At 38.7% G+C, this 17843-nt stretch overlaps 2 protein-coding genes across 2 annotated transcripts in view; one reads left to right on the top strand and one right to left on the bottom strand.

Moving 5' to 3' along the window:
- P2RY4 (pyrimidinergic receptor P2Y4) overlaps window positions 1-17843 on the bottom strand; it is a 575290-nt gene that overhangs the window by 231824 nt on the left and 325623 nt on the right. The window lies entirely within an intron of this gene.
- Window positions 12268-13646, top strand: OTUD6A (OTU deubiquitinase 6A). The gene has a single exon (XM_007530755.2). It carries the CDS (start codon window positions 12268-12270, stop codon window positions 13141-13143), a length of 876 nt encoding a protein of 291 aa, XP_007530817.1. The 3' UTR covers window positions 13144-13646.

The raw sequence follows: 17843 nt of genomic DNA, 5'->3' as shown, positions 1-17843 counted from the left end.
ACATGAGCTATCAAAATATCTGGGACACAGCTAAGGTAGTACAGAGAGGGAAATTCATAGCCAGACAAGCACACATGAGAAAACAAGGAAAAGCTCAAATATACAACCTGATTTCATACCTTAAAGACCTAGAAGAAGAAGAACAAAGGAACCCTAAAGCAACCAGAAGGGTAGAAATAACTAAGTTAGGGCAGAAATAAATAACATTGAAAATAAGAAAACCATACAAAAGTTCAATGAAAGTAAATGTTGGTTCTTTGAAAGAGTGAACAAAATCAACAAACCTTTAGACAAACTCACAAAACAAAAAAGGGAGAAGACCCAAATAAATTAGATTGCAAATGGAAGAGAAGTTATCACAACAGACACCGCAGAAATTCAACATATCATGAAAGGCTTCTATGCACAACTATATGCCACCAAGCTAGAGAACCTGGAAGAAATGGACAAGTTCCTAGACACCTACAAACATCAAAAATTAAATAAGGAGGAACTATGAAATATGAACAGGCCCATCACAGCCAACAAAATTGAAAGAGTTATCAAATACCTCCCCAAGATTAAAAGTACTGGACCAGATGATTTACAAATGAATTCTATAAAACCTTCAAGGAAGAGTTAATACCTCTACTTTTAAAAGTCTTCCAGAATATTGGAGACACAGGAATGCTCCCTTCCAGCATCTATGACGCTCACTCTGATACCAAAATCAGACAGGGATACAACCAAAAAAGAAAACTAGGGGTCAATATCTCTGGTGAACATAGATGCTAAAATATTGAACAAAATTCTAACCAACCGGATACAGCAGTATATTAAAAAGATAATTCATCATGACCAGGTGGGGTTTATCCCAGGGATGCAAAGTTGGTTTAATATATGTAAATAAATCTATGTGATCCACTACATCAATAAATGCAAGACCAAAAACCACATGATTATCTCAATAGATGCAGAGAAAGCCTTTGACAAAATCTAGTATTCTTTTATGATCAAAACGCTACAAAAACTGGGAATAGATGGAAAATTCCTCAAGATAGTAGAGTATATATATAGCAAACCTACAGCCAACATCATACTCAATGGTGAAAAACTAGAAGCATGTCCCCTCAGATCAGGTACTAGACAAGGCTGCCCACTATCACCATTACTATTCAACATGGTGTTGGAAGTTCTTGCCATAGCAATCAGGCAGGAGCAAGGAATTAAAGGGATATGGAGCGGAAGAGAAGAAGTCAAACTCTTCCTATTTGCAGATGACATGATAGTATACATAGAGAAACCTGAAGAATCCTGCAAGAAGCTTTTGGAAATTATCAGGCAACACAATAAGGTGTCAGACTACAAAATTAACATACAAGTCAGTGGCATTCCTCTACGCAAATACTAAGTTAGAAGAAGTACATGAATCAATTACTTTTAATATATATATATATATATATATATGAATAAACCTAAAAAAGAGGTGAAAATTATGAGTCACTATTCAAGTAAATAGAAAAAGCCATGAAAAAGTGGAAAGATATTCCATATTCATGGGTTGGAAGAATTAACATCATCAAAATGAATATACTACCTAGAGATATATACAAATTTAATGCAATCCCCATCAAGATCCCAATCAAATTTTTCTGGAGAATACAAGCAATGCTACAAATGTTTACCTGGAACTAGAAAAGACCTAGAATTGCCAAAACAATCTTGAGAAGGAAGAACAGAACTGAAGGCATCACACTCCCAGACCTCAAATTATATTATGGGGCCATTGTCATCAAAACTGCTTGGCAAGAAAATATGAATAAATACACTGACCAGTGGAATAAATCTGAGAGCCCAGAAGTAAGCCCCCACACCTATGGACATCTAATCTTTGACAAAGGTGCCCAGACTATTAAATAGGAAAATCAGAGTCTCTTCAACAAGTAGTGCTAGAGAAAATGGGTTGAAACATGCAGAAGAATGAAACTGACCCTCTATATTTCACCAAACACAAAAGCAAATACCAAGTGGATCAAGGACTTTGATGTTTGACCAGAAACTATCAAATACTTGAAGGAAAATATTGACAGAACTCTTTTCTGAACAAATTTTAAAGATATCTTCAATGAAATGCATCCAATTACAAAAATGACTAAGTCAAGTATAAACCAATGAGACCACATCAAATTTAAAAAATTCTGTACAGCAATGGATACAACTATCCATTCAAAGAGACCCCTCACAGAATGGATGAAGATCTTAACATGCCATACATCAGACAAGAGTTTAATAACCAAAATATATAAAGAGCTTGCCAAACTCAACAACAAGAAAACAAATGACCCCATCCAAGCATGGGGAGAGGACATGGACAGAATATTCACCACAGAAGAGATCCAAAAGGCTGAGAAACACAAGAAAAAAATGGTCCAAGTCTTTGATTGACAGAGAAATGCAAATAAAGATGACAATGAGATACTACCTCACTCCTGTGAGAATGGCATACATCAAATGCTGCAACAAATGCTGTAGAGGTTGTAGGGATAAAGGAACCCTCCTTCACTGCTGGTGGGAATGTAAATTGGTCCACCCTTTTGGAGAACAGTCTGGAGAACTCTCAGAAGGCTACAAATGGACCTACCCTATTATTCAGCAATTACTCCCTTCAGAATATACCCTAAGGAACCCAACACACCCAGCCAAAAAGATTTCTGTATACCCATGTTCACAGCAGCACAATTTGTAATAGCAAAATCTGGAAGCAACCCAGGTGTCCAACAACAGATGAGTGGCTGAGAAAGTTGTGGTATATATACATAATGGAATACTACTTAGCTACTAAAATGGTGATTTCACCATTTTCAGGCCATGTTGGATGGAGCTTGAAGAAATCATGTTAAGTGAAATAAGTCAGAAACAGAAGCATGAATATGGGATGATTTCATTAGCAGGCAGGATTTGAAAAACAAGATCAGAAGAGAAAGCACTAAGCAGATCCTGGGCTGGAATCGGTGGATTGCACCTAAGTAAAAGACTCTGGGGTGAGTAGGGGGGAAATGCAGATCCTGGAAAAGGATTACAAAGGACTTAGTTGTGGTTATTGTTATGTGGAAAACTGAGAAAGGTTATGCATGTATAAACTATTGTATTTATTGTTGACTATAAAACATTAATCCTCCAATTAAGGGAGGAATAAGCAGGGGTAGCTGTTCCTATAAACAAATGCTGTAGGTATAAATATCTTCCCCTTTTCTACAGAAAAGGAAATAAAAGTATAGAAAGTTTAAGTAACTTGTCCAAAGTCACACAGCTAGTAAGTGGTGAAGAAAGTTTTGAACTGAAATAAATTTGACACAGTAAATGTGCTATATATTTGCTTAATAAACAAATGAATGAGTCTTAATTATACTAGTACTTTCAGCCATTGTTCCCAGAGCCATTTAAGTAGACATGGGTAGGAAGAGCAAATGAGAAATAACTTCTTCAAAATTACAGTTAGATGTCATTTCACCAGGGTGAGACTGATCCATATTCAAGTAACAAGCATTGGTGTATCGATGGAGAAAAAGGAATTCTGTTGTAGTATTGACAACTATGTAAATCAGTGCAGACCAGTAGCAGGTGGTCTGGAGATCCCTTTAAAAAAAAAAAAGATGGGGGAAGTCGAGCTGCTGAGAGTAAGCAATAACCCTTGTGACAATAAAAAAAAAAGTTAGTTAAAAGTTTAAAAAATAAAGATGATATCATATTGCTACAAGATACCATTCCTAGATATTCACTTGAAACATATGAAAACACTCAATGAAAGAATAATTACACTTTGGCAATATCACTCATCATAGTCAAAAATGTGAAATTAAACAAAATTCCCATAGAGATGTATAATGGAGCTGTACTATACATTCTCAAAGGAATTGTATTCAGCTATCAAAAAGAATGAAATCACATCTTTTATGACAAGATGGAAAGAACTTGAGGTTTTAAACTAAAGAAGTCAGGAAGTATAAAACAAGTAATTACTACATAGTTTTGAGTGGAATATAAATAACCAAAGCAAATGAACTGGTTAAAAAAAAACTGAATTAGAAAATATATTCAAGGGTGGCGGTAAATAGCATAATGGTTATGCAAAGAGACTCACATGTCAAAGGCTCCAAAGTCCCAGGTTCAATCCCCTGCATCACCATAAGCCAAAGTTGAGCAGTACTCTATTTAAAAAAGGAGCAAAAAATAAATGAGAACACAGAAAATGAAAACAAAACCCAAAATATTAAATACTTAATTCAAATACTAATATATTAATAATATTCATAAACATAAATAATTTGCATATACCAATTAAATGACAAAGTTGTCAAGTGAATCTTAAAAGACAAAATTGGCAAGTGGATCTTAAAAATACGGCATGGCTATACACTATCTACAAAGAAATCACTTCTAATTTAATGATATTGGAAATATCTGTTAGTGGTCCTGGATTCTTAAACTTTCAAGCAATAGAAATTGGCAATAGGTCAGTATCTCCCCAGACAAATTTTGTCAGCAAATACATTTGAGCATAAGGGAGACAGCAAGAGAAGAAGTCTACAGACTGACTCTGAAGGTGGGTAATGGTTCAGTCTTTAAGATGTTGTTACACACAGCACTGGTGGGGACTGTCCAATCAAGAATGAGCAGTTGCACACATCTCCATGTCTGCAAGCAGTCCGATATAATACATATTTAAAAGAATGAAATAAAGCGTCCCTTTTTCATTAATGGCATAATTATCTATATGGAAAATACCAAGACATCTATCAAAAAAAAATAAAAAGAAAAAACCCTCATGAATGGTAAGTCAGGTTTAGGGAAACAGCATAATGGTTATGCAAAAGATTTATATGCCTGAGACTCTACGTACCAGCACCACCATAAGCCACAGCTGGCTAGTACTCTGGTATTTCTCTTTGAGTAGCTCTCTCTGTGTATCTCACTTAAATAAATAAATAAACAAACAAATAAAGTATTTTAAATATTTATTCCCTTTTGTTGTCCTTGTTGTTTTATTGTTGTATTTATTATTGATGTCGTTGTTGTTGGATATGACAGAGAGAAATGGAGAGAGGAGGGGAAGACAGAGGGGTGAAGAGAAAGACAGACACCTGCAGACCTGCTTCACCACCTGTGAAGTGACTCCCCTGCAGGTGGGGAGCCAGAGGCTCGAACCGGATTCCGTACTCTGGTCCTTGCGCTTTGCGCCACCTGTGCTTAACCCGCTACCACTGGACTCCCATAAATAAAGTACTTTTAAAAAGAAGTGGTAAGTCAATTGATCAGACATAGAATGCAAGATAAGCATACAAAAGCCAGTTGTATTTCTACTTGCTAGCAATTAACACAGAAAATAAAAATTTAGTCCCGTTTAAAATTACTAAAGAGGCTAGTTGATGGCACACCCAGCTGAGCACATGTTACTAAGCACAAGGACCTACCTTCAACCCCTGAACTTATGTGCAAGTGAAAGCCTCATAAGCAGTGGAACAGTGCTGCAGATGTCTCTCTCTCTCTCTCTCCTCTATAGCCCTCTCCTCTCTCAAATTTTTTCTGTCTTACCAAATAAAAGAATAAAAGAGAAAAAAAATGACTGTCAGGAGCAGTACATCATGTAGGCACTAAATCCCAGCAATAAACCTAATTGGGTTTTTTAAAATGCTAAAAAGAAATGCTGGAGTGTATATCCAACAAATCTATGTAAACTGGGGCCAGGCAGCGGTGCACCTGGGTAAGTACACACATTACAGTGTGCAAAGATCCAGGTTCAAGTCCCTGCCCCCCCCTACAGGGGCAAAGTTTGAAAAGTGGAAATCAGTGCTGCAAGTGTCTCTCTGTCGCTCTTCCTCTCTATCTCTCCTCCTCTCAATTCCTCTCTGTCGCTACCCAATAATTAATTAATTAATTAAAAACAAATCTGTGTAAACCTTAGATGCTGAAACCTGTAAAATCACTCATGGATGAAATAAATGAAAATTCCAATAAAGGTACTCAAGAGGAAAGCCACAACAATACATGCATAGAAAGCAGAGACAAACAGAGATTTTTCACAGCAACAGACAAAAAAGGCAATATCCAGACAGAAGGACACAGAAAGATGGCCCTTCACAAGAATGCAAAAGCCCCATCAAGAGAAAACAAATTGCAACTGGAAGAAATCTATAAGGTATACAACTCTAACCTGGCAAACAGAGAACATGATGCGTTGAAATCTTGGCACCTCAATCCTATTACAAGAGCTCCACAGCAATGCCAAATGAGAAATTAAGAACTGGAAAAGGACAGAGTGGCAATTACAGCTTCATTCTTCCTGACTAAACAGTAGCTTGCCAGGGGGGAGGGGGCGTACCATATTGGAACTGTTTCTATGGTAACAGTTACAAAAGGTATATTCCCAGATCTGCCAGAATGTGTCCTACCAGACCAAAAGCACATGCCATACTATAACCACCTGGACAGAGACCCTGACACATATCAGACCTGAACACCTGCCCATAGCAGTCTATTAACTGTTGGACACTCACAACCCCAAAGATCTGGTCAATATCCCAGTTCAAATACAGACTCTCTGAGCACAGGTCCTAATAGTCCATCAAACATAATGAGAAATCAGACTAAAAGAACAACTTGAAAAAAATGTTAAATTCAACAAAGGCATAAATGTCTGAAAGGGGACACCAGCACTGTGGTCATAAAGATGCTGTGTCGGGAGTCTGGCGGTAGCACAGCGGATTAATTGCACGTGGCGCAAAGCGCAAGGACCTAAGGATCAAGGTTCGAGCTCCGGGCTTCCCACCTGCAGGGGAGTCGCTTCACAGGAGGTGAAGCATGTCGGCAGGTGTCTGTCTTTCTCTCCCCCTCTCTGTCTTCCCCTCCTCTCTCCATTTCTCTCTGTCCTATCCAACAACAACAACAATAACTACAACAATAAAACAAGGGCAACAAAAGGGAATGAATAAATAAATAAATAGATATTAAAGTCTGAAAACTTAAAAAAAAAAGATGCAGTGTTAATTTGGGACATAGGGTGAAGGAACCCATCATAAACAAAAAGGAACTAAAACAAATGAAGTTAATATATAAGCATTATGGGCCAAAATTAAGAGTAACAGCATTCACAAAGTAAGGGTGCCAGAAGAAAGGGACACAATAATAATAATAATCTGATTTTTTAGATATCCTCAGCCTATAGAGAATAATGTCATATTACTTCAAAATGTGTTATTCACCAAAGTCTATTACACCAGTTCAACTCCTGGATAAAATCTTAATGCAGTACAGGAACTTATTTTGAAGTAGTGTAAAATCATTCTTAAACATCTACAGTCTTGTAAACCAAGGATACCTCAAAAAAAAAAACAAATAAATTAGATGAAATTTAATTAAAGATTCATACTCAGATATTCATCTACCAGAAAACAACATAGTAAAGCTATCATTCTCTCCAAATGAACATGCAGCTTTAACATCATACCTACAAAAATCCCAGCAAAAATTTTACTGTGGATATAGAAAAATTCAAGCTTTAAAAGGAAATAGAACTGAATTAGAATAGTCAAAAATGAGAGCCAGGCAGTAGTGCACAGGGTTAAGCACACATGGCACAAAGCACAGGGGCCTGTAAGGATCCTGATTGGAGCCTCCAGCTCCCTACCTGAAAGGGGTTGCTTCAACAGCGGTGAAGCAGGTCTGCAGGTGTCTGTATTACTCTCCCCTTTTCTATCTTCCCCTGTTCTCTTGATTTCTCTCTGTCCTATCCAACAACAGCAGCATCAATAATAACACCAACAATAACATCTGCAGCAAAATATTTAAAAAATGGCCTCCAAGAGCAGCAAATTTGTAGTGCAGGCACTGAGCCCCCGTGATAACCTTGGAGGCAAAAAAAAGAAGAAGAATATTTAAAATAATTCTGAAAAGGGGGCCAAGCAATGACACATCAGGAAAAGCACAAACATTACACTACACAAGGACCCAGGCTTAATCCCTTGGTACCCAGCTGCAGTGAGGAAACTTTAAAGCAGTACTGCAGGGCTGCCTCTCTCTCTCTCTCTCTCTCTCTCTCTCTCTCTCTCTCTGTGTGTGTGTGTGTGTGTGTGTGTGTCTCCCTTACTACCTCTTATTCTTTCCTCTTTCTTCTCATTTTTTCTGTCTCTATCCTAAACAAATATAAATAAATGAAAATTTAAAAACAATTATAAAAAGGTTGAATACAATTGAAGGAAACTGGTAGAGGTAAATTAATTTCTAGGCTTGTTTTTTAATAATTTTATGGGGATAATGGATTATAATACTGTTGTTGACATAAAAGTACAATATCTCATCTTCACATGAATGATAGGTATCTGCAAAACAGTCATCCAACTTGTAAACCCAAAACACAAAATGCCCTCTCTCCCTTCCTTTCCTCTCCTTCTCCATGGTCCTTTGCTTTAGTGTAATACAACATACTCAGTCCAATTTTTACTTTGTGTTTTCCTTTCTGACATCATTTATTAAGTTCCACATGTTAATGACATTATCTTCATTTATCTCACTTAACACAATTCCTTCAATTTCCACCAAAGATGAGTAAAAGGAGATTGCAACATACTTAGCTGTGGTAGTATTCCATTTTGTGTATATACCACAAATTTCTAAGCCATTCGTCTTTCATTAAACATCTGACTTATTAAAAAGGTACAGTAGCCATGGCTTTATTATTTGATAGATGAATCACAGGAATATAAATCAATGCAGCAGTGCAGAGACACTGAAAACGGCAACAGAGACATATGGAATGACTTCAGAAGAAGTAATATATGTATTATTCGCTTGTCATAGGAAGAAAGAGAGGGAAAGGAAGAAACCATTCTACAGGACATAATAGCTGAGAACTTCCCAACTCTAGACAAGATTAAAGACATAAAGGTTCAAGAGGCTCAGAGGGTCCCAAACAGAATTAACCCAGACTTGAAGACACTAAGACACATCATATTTAGAATGAAAAAGAAATACGGATAAAGAAAGTTTCTTGACTGCTGCAAGAGAAGAACAGAGTCACCTACAAAAGAAAACCTATAAGATTAGCAGCAGATTTCTCCACATAAACACTAAATGCCTGAAGAGAATGGCAAGATATATATCAAGCTCTCAATAAGAAAGGCTTTCAATCAAGACTACTGTATCCTGCTATACTGTCATTCAAACTAGATGGAGGCATAAAAACCTTCTCAGGTAAGCAAGAGTTGAAGGAATCGATTATCAACAAGCCTTGTTCTCAAAGGCCTCTTATAAAACATCACATCATTGTAAACATGCCACATATCAGAACACTCTAAAATGTTAGAGTAACGGCATTGAAATATCTTCATTCTATAATATCAATAAATGTAAATGGCCTGAATTCACCTATTAAAAGGTACAGAGTAGGAAGATTGATCAGAAAACACAACACAACCATATGTTGTCTGCAGGAATGCCACCTAACCCAATAAGACAAACACAGACTCAAAGTGAAAGGATGGAAAACTATCATACAAGCCAGTGGATCCCCAAAAGGGTCAGGAACAGTTATTCTCAATCTGACATGATAGACCTTAACATAAATAATTTAAAAATATAGGGATGGACATTATTTAATGTTCAGAGGATCAGTCAATCAAGAGGACTTAACAATTATTAACATCTATGCACCCAATAAGAGGCCATCTAAATACATCAGACATCTACTGAAAGGGAAATAGCAATATATTAATAGCAACACAATAATAGTAGGGGATTTCAAAACCCCTTGGATATTAGTCCAGAAACTATCAAATACTTAGAGGAAAATATTGGCAGAACTATTTTCCATCTAAATTTTAAAGGCATCTTCAGTGAAACAAATTCAATTACAAAAATAAAAGTTGAACAATAAACATAAAGTAGAACTTGGACTGGGTTTGGTGTGTTGTATCTAAGTAAAGGACTCTGGGGTCAGGAGCAGGGTTCAGGTCCTGGAACATTATGGCAAAGGAGGACCTAGACGGGGATTAAATTGTTATGTGGAAAACAGAAATTTAAACAGAGGCATATGGCATGATGGTTTTGCAAAGAGACTCTTATTCCTGAGGCTCCGAAGTCTCAGGTTCATAGTGAATTCACCTTCTTTACCCCATCTTGAATGGAACTCAAAGATAACATGCTAAGTCAGATAAGTCAGAAACAAAAGGATGAATGTGGGATAATCTCACTCTTTGACAGAATTTGAAAAAAATATATCAGAAGGGAAATCTCTAAGCAGAACTTGGACTGGAGTTGGTATATTGCACCAATGTAAAAGACTCTGAGGTGGTGGGGGAGGGTTCAGGTCCTGAAACATTGGCAGAGGAGGACCTAGTGGGGGTTATATTGTTATGTGGAAATGCTATGCATGTACAAACTATTTTATTTTATTGTTGACTATAAACCATTACTCCCATAATAAAGATTTTTTTAAATGTCCAATTATAAAATGGGTAACTGACATAAACATTTCACCAAAAAGAATATGACACAAGTTGCAAGTGAACACAGAAAAATGTCACCATGGTGAGCCACTAAGGAAATACAAATAAAAACCAAAACAAGATATTACTAGATATATATCCGAATGTCTAAAATGAAAAAAAATCACAGTAATACCAAATGCTAATGAGACTGCAAAGAGATGGGATACCTTGTACATTTTTGGCAAGAATAAATAGTAACGTTTGATAAAAATAAGTAAATAGGTACTTGTAATAAGACAGAGGAATTGTACTCCTGGGCATTTCTTCCAGAGAAAAGATGACTCTTATCCACTCAAAACCTTATACAAGGATGTTTATGACAGGTTTGTTTGTGATAACCCAAAAATCGGAAATAGGTTGTATGCCATGCAACAGGTGAATGGTTGAACAAGTACAATATAATCATTTCCTGGACCATTACTTCAGTGAAAAAGAGTTAAATGCTGACATATGCAATGACTTCAAACAATTTCTCCTTATTTGGAGCAATGGGGAGGTTGTTTTAAAAGGCCTGCTACATGGAAATTCAAAATACAGATTGTTAGATTTGGGCAGAATAAGAGCATATTTGAAGAGTCTAATAATCAATTTTTTATTCTTTAAAATATTTATTTATTTATTCAATAGAGACAGATAGAAACCGAGAGGGAAGGAGGGGAAAAGGGAAAAAAGTCTTTTTCGAGGGAAAAAGACATGCTTGCAGCATTGCTTTCACCTTGCAGGTGGGGACGGGGTGGGAGTTTGAATTGGGATCACTGAACATTGTGACACATGTGCTCTAGCTTGTGCACCACTGATGAGCATCTAAATTTTGTGTTTTATTTTTAAAGAAATTTTAGAAATCAAAAGTAACCAGAAAGAATTGGCTTGATGAATGCATCTTGCAGATGTGGGTACCCATTTTGCCAGCCAGAAACCAAGAAAAATGTTATGCTAGGTGCACTCACTTTGCCCAAGTAGCTAAGTCTGTTCAGTCCTTGTGAATAACTAAGGAAAGTGACTGTCGTCTTCCAGTGCTGAGATGGAAAAAGGCAAAATCAAAGCCTAAACTGAAATAATTCTGTGTGTGCAGGAATGTAAGGAAATGTACTTGGTCTGAGACATAAAATTAAGGATTCACCAGTCAAGGGATTTGAAAAACCGGAGAAAGTCACAAAGCCATCTGAACACAAGGAATAATGGTTGTCAGGACTATTTGTTAAGTAATTTTCAAGCATAGAGTCTGCATGGCACTCAGGCTTAGCAATGAACTGAGATGAGTTATCGAGAAATTCTTGTAACTGGATTTTTACAACTAGCTAACACAGGATCTTGCCAGAAAGAATTGGCCACTTACACTAGCCCCCTCCCCCACCAAAAAAAAAAAAAAGCATAAAAGCTCAGCTGTTTCTTTGCGGTTAAACGGGGCATCCAACATCCAATCCCAGTGTCAGACATGTTAGGGGCGTGGTCATAGAGATCAATGGCCAATGACAGAAAGGGTCACCGATAGGGCAAAAGCAGCCGTTGATACGGGGTCTAAAGGGGGCGTGATCAGGGTCACCCAACATCCAATCCCAGTGTCAGACATGTTAGGGGCGTGGCCATAAAGAGACATTGACCAATGACAAGAGAGGGTCACGATCACCTGACTGGAGCCAACAGAAAAGGAGAGTGGTTGAAGACCTCTAACTGCTGGGGTGGTTTGAAGTGGAACTGAGCAGTAGCTGCCAAACTTCAGCCACCACTTAAGTTGAACTTGAAGAACATGGATGATCCACAGAGTGATCAGCAGAGGATGTTGCGGCGCCACCACCGCGAGAAAAAAGAGCTTCAGGCCCGAATCCAGAGCATGAAAAGCGCAGTGCCCAAGACAGACAAAAAACGAAGAAAACAGCTGCACCTTGACGTGGCTCGCCTTGAAGCTGAGATGGAGCAGAGGCACCGACAGGAGCTGGAGAAGTTCTATGAGAGCTTCCCCGGCAGCAGCAACCTGGAGATGGTCACCGATGATTTGGCGAAGATGGATCTTGAGAACCAGCCACCCCGCCCATCGAAGGCACAGAGAAAGCGCGAAAGAAGAGCTGCCCTGGAGCGAGAACGGCAGGAGAGAATCGCTGAGGCCGAGATGGAGCACCTCGACAGCTTCCGCTGCGAGGAGGAGGAGAAGGTCGCTGCCATCCTTGCAACCCGGAATCTGGAGATGAAAGAAATACCAGCTGATGGCCACTGCATGTACCGTGCCATCCAAGACCAGCTGGTGTTCTCCGTGACGGTGGAGAGCCTGAGAAGCCGCACTGCCAAGTATATGCGGAAGCACATAGAAGATTTTCTGCCCTTCCTAACCGATCCAGAGACCGGCGATGCCTACTGCCTGGAAGATTACATGACCTACTGCGACGAGATTGTGTGCACCGCATCGTGGGGAGGCCAACTGGAGCTACGAGCCCTGTCGCACGTCCTGCAGATGCCCATCGAGGTGATCCAGGCCGAGTCACCCAGTGTGATCATCGGGGAGGAGTACAACAAGAAGCCAATCACGCTGGTCTACATGCGCTATGCCTGCAGCTTCGGAGAGCACTACAACTCAGTGAAGCCCCTCGATGCAGGTGCGGTGGGCGGCCATGCCCCGAGGCTCTTCTAGCCCATCATAGCCAGAGTGGATGTCGCCGCCACTGCATCTCTTCAGTAGGCTCCTTTGGTTAGCTGCTTTTTTGGGTCCCCCTCCCTTTACTTAAGATTGATCTTTCTAGCCTCTATCCCCTCCTCCTTTCCTTACTTGGCCATTCTGTCCTCCTTTCCTTCCAATGTTGCTTCTTTATGGGGCAGGGGTAGGAAGACTAATTGCAAAAAAAAAAAAAAAACTGTTATAAGCTTTAAGGTTAAAAAGGGAGATGGGAGAAGTGGGATTTTGATGAATTATTTGGGGAAAAATTCAGGTTGGGGTCTTTAGATTGGCATATGAATACACTGGAATAATTACAGTGGGCAGTTTCTGTAACTTAAAGACTTTATGAAAGCATTTTGTTTAGTTTTTTGTGGGAAAATATATCGAGGGTGTTTTTGAGGGTTTGCTTTTTGTTCCAGCTTGATTACATCTCAAGTCATGAATGAAAACTTACATAGGACTTTTTTGTGGTTCCAGATAAAAACATTAGAACTTTATCAACTTTCTTATACCTACAATTGCTATGAATTGCTAATTCAGAAACTTTCTTGAATTCTAAATGTATGCTTGAAACTAAAATTTTTCAAAAATATTAAACAGTTTCTCCATTTTGCTATATCCACAACTGTCATGAGGCAAGAAATATTTATGGCTATTGTACGTTTATTATTATTTGAAATGTGTTGATTTAGTAAATGTTATTAAACAGTGGTAAAAGTTAAATGATTTTTACACGAAATAGTTTACGGTTTCTTTAATCTTCTGGATCTGTACTTTAGTGGCATAACATAAATTCATTTAAATTTTTGAAAAGTAAAGCATATTTTGTTTTTTGTATTTTGTTTAAAAATAAAAAGTTTTTTAAAATTCCTGGTTATTTTGTCTAGTTCATTTACTTCATATGTACTTTTTCTTTTTAAAAAAATTTCTTTATTAGGGCATTAGGAAATTGTATTTCATGATCTACTTCAACAAAGGAACTCTCCAGTAAGTTTTGTGTTGCTTTACTGAGGAAATTTTGATTTCCAGGATTGTTGGCATGCAGGCACAGTTCCGCATTTCCCCAGGTTACCACACCTTACCTTCCATACATAGAACCATAAAGCACTGGGTCTTCAACACCCCTTATATCCCTCCCTTTGTTTACCCTTTTCTGGGTTCATGCCTCTAACCATACCCCACAAACACACACACACACATACACACTATTCACACTATTGAGGAAGCAGCACTGAGGGGTGGGCAAAGTGAAACAGATTCCCAGGAGGAGGTTTTTTTGTTTTTTCCTTTTTTTCTTTTTTTAAATTTTATTTCATTTTTTAAATTTTTTTATTTAAGAAAGGATTAATTAACAAAATTTCCTTTTTTTCTAATTTAATTTTTTAATTTTATTTACAGAAAGGAAACACTGACAAGACCATAGGATTAGAGGGGTACAACTCCACACAATTCCCACCAAAAGAACTCCGTATCCCATCACCTCCCCTGATAGCTCTCCTATTCTTTAACCCTCTGGGAGTATGGACCCAAGGTCATTGTGGGATGCAGAAGGTGGAAGGTGTGGCTTCTGTAATTGCTTCACAGCTGAACATGGGTGATGACAAGTCGATCCATACTCCCAGCCTGCCTCTCTCTTTCCCTAGTGGGGTGGGGCTCTGGGGAAGCAGAGCTCCAGGACACATTGGTGGGGTTGTCTGTCCACGGAAGTCTGGTCAGCCTCATGCTAGCCATCTGGAGCCTGGTGGCTGAAAAGAGAGTTAACATACAAAGCCAAACAAATTGTTGACTAATCATGAGCCTAAAGGCTGGAATAGTGCAGATGAAGAGTTTGGGGGGGGGTCCTCCATTTTGTAGATAGCTAGTAGGCATATTTTAGTTATATTCCAATGGGCCTGTGGCTATACTAGTTTTTGGTTGTTGTTTTTTTTCTCCTGAGCCTGAAATCTGATAAGCAGGTGGATTCTAGTTATTGTCTGGGGATATGATGTCATGGCTGGAAAAAATGACCAGAAAGCTGTATCTGGGAAGAGAGTAGCTCCCAAATATGGAAAAGGGGTATAAATGTTGTTGACTGTAAACCCCATCGATTTGATGTGATCTGGGGCCCATATTCAGCTTAGGAGCCTATGTGACCTCTGCATCCCTGTAGATCTCACATTCTGTAGTCATGAGTATGAACGTACCAAGCTGCCCCAATATCAGAACCCATCTTCCTCAGGTAGTAGATAGAGTATGTTATCCAGCCTCTCTTCAGAGGATGGACCTTTCTCTACCGTTGTTGATCCAAGTTGAGGGCAAGGTCCCATGGGGCCCCACAAAGGGGTCTATTGTGTTGTTCCTGATAAAGATGATCAGTAACAATGGAGAGAGGGATTTATTCGAGGTCTAGGCTCATCATGTCTGTATGGGAATCTCAGGACCCCTGGAGAGGAGTCTTGATGATGTCTAAAGTGGTATGTTTTCCAGGGAATGATTTGGGATGGGGGGACTTTATTTTGTTTTGAGCCTGTCTCCAGTGTTTGACTTCATAAAAAATATCTACAAGTGATTTCTTTAAGGATGTTCCCATTGCTAATGATGGAAAGGAGTGCCTAAAATTTCACGCTGCATGAGAGAGAGGGGTATCATTGTGCTTTTTTGTAGGTGATGGGAGAAGGGTTTAGACTGCTCCTAAAATATGAATAATGCAAATTTTACTCATTTTTACCATACAATATAATTCCTTTTTAATTGCAGGATAGTATTCAGTTGAATATATATTCCATAAATTCTTTATCTTGTCATCTGTCAATGGACATTTACATTGTATCCATTCCTAAAAGGAAAGGTAACTGGTTAAAGAGGCTATCAGTAGGCTCTCAAGTGGGAGAACCTTCCCCATTGGGATGAGAAGTTGAAGAGGGGAAGAGTATGCTCAGACCATGGTTGAGACCTGCCTGGTGAAGGGAAGCTGGGAGCATATGGTGGGAAGGTGACCCAGCAGAAGAGGGAAGGAAATTACCAGGTAAGAAGTCAGAGACACAGCCTAGTAAGATGGCTGATTTAGAAAAGGGAGCAATCTGAAGAAGGGAAGTCATGGGCAACAACCACTTCTTCCCTCTTCTTACAGTTCCTCCACTGGAATCAGAGCCTTTTCCACAGTTTTTTGGCCCCAGATGATACCACCAGAGCTTCCAGGGGTACAATGTGAAAGCAGAAGCTAGGCAGGAGTTCGCCCACTGAGCCCTCATATGAATAGGGCACTCTGAGAGCAGGAAATTTTTATGTTAGCCAGTCACCTTGCTTCCCAGTTTTTTCTACATAAGCACACAGATGATTTTTTAAAATGCTGTCATTATAATCAAATAAATCATTTTATTTTTAATTTAACAATTCATTATATACCTGAGGTCCCAGGTTCAATTCCCTGCACCAATATATACTAGAGCTAAACAATATTGTTTTTTTTTTACAGATTCATCTACTCATTGGAAAGAAAAGGAAGGAGAGCCTGGACACCACTCTGGCACATACTACCCTGGAGATCAAACTCAGGACCTCATACCTGTGAGTCTAGAGTTAAAAATAAATGCATTGGAAGTTGGGCAGTAGCGCAGCGGGTTAAGCTCAGGTGGTGCAAAACAAAAGGACCTGTGTAAGGATCCTGGTTCGAGCCCCCGGCCGCCCACCTGCAAGGGATTCACTTCACAAGCGGTGAAGCAGGTCTGCAGGTGTCTATCTTTCTCTACCCTTCTCTGTCTTCCCCTCCTCTCTCCATTTTTCTCTTTCCTCTGTCCTATCCAACAACAATGACATCAATAGCTACAACAATAAAACAACAAGGGCAACAAAAGGGAATAAATAAATAAATATGAAAATGAATAAATAAATACATCATGGGCAGGAGAAATAGAATAATGGTTATGCAAATAGACTCCAAAGTCCCAGATGCAATCACCCACACCACCAGGAGCCAGAGTGAACAGTGCTCTGGTAAAAATAATAAATAAATATATAAATACAGCTTTAAAACAAAAACAAATACAAATGCATTATAGGAACTTAGGTGTATCCCTAATGTTTCATGTTTTCCATGCTTTCATTCTTGCCTGTGACTGTGCCATAACTTATCCTTCTCTAGTGTTAGACATTTAGATAGTTTTCAATTTCCTATTGCAGTAAATTTGCCACTGTAATATCCTTGGAACTGAATCTTTGTATTTTTATTTTCTTTAGAAAAGATTTCTATTTTGTTGTTCCTGATATATATGACCAGTAACAATGGAGAGAGGGATTCATTTGAGGTCTAGGCCCATCATGTCTGTTTGGGAATCTCAGGATTCCCCGAATAGGGCCCCAGCTGATGGGGTGGCCTGAAGAGTCATCACTAAAGTATGCCAGACTCTTGCCCTTACTCAGCTTTTGTAGTCCTTGCTTTGCTAAGGTTAGCTTTGGAGTAAGTGACAGAACTGTAATAGGAAGCAGGTGAGGAGCGTATTTAAGTCTAAGTAGATACTTTTTCATTAGATACTTTAAATGGACTCACTGAAGACTATTGTGTACTTTTGCTTTCAGGTATATATTTGGTCCTAATTTACGGATACATGTGAATTGTGAATATATGCTCTATCTCATGGGACCTGGTCTATGTCTAGGTTTTGGGAAGTGAACCTCCAGGAATGGAATTAGAGAATACT

Source organism: Erinaceus europaeus, chromosome X (assembly GCF_950295315.1).
Source record: "Erinaceus europaeus chromosome X, mEriEur2.1, whole genome shotgun sequence".
Classification (NCBI taxonomy): domain Eukaryota; kingdom Metazoa; phylum Chordata; class Mammalia; order Eulipotyphla; family Erinaceidae; genus Erinaceus; species Erinaceus europaeus.
Note: the sequence above shows the minus strand (reverse complement) of the source record. Positions and strands in the feature narration are given on the sequence as shown.

Bases quoted from the DNA above. Each gene is read 5' to 3' on its own strand.
- OTUD6A (XM_007530755.2), top strand. From the start codon at position 12,268: ATGGATGATCCACAGAGTGATCAGCAGAGGATGTTGCGGCGCCACCAC.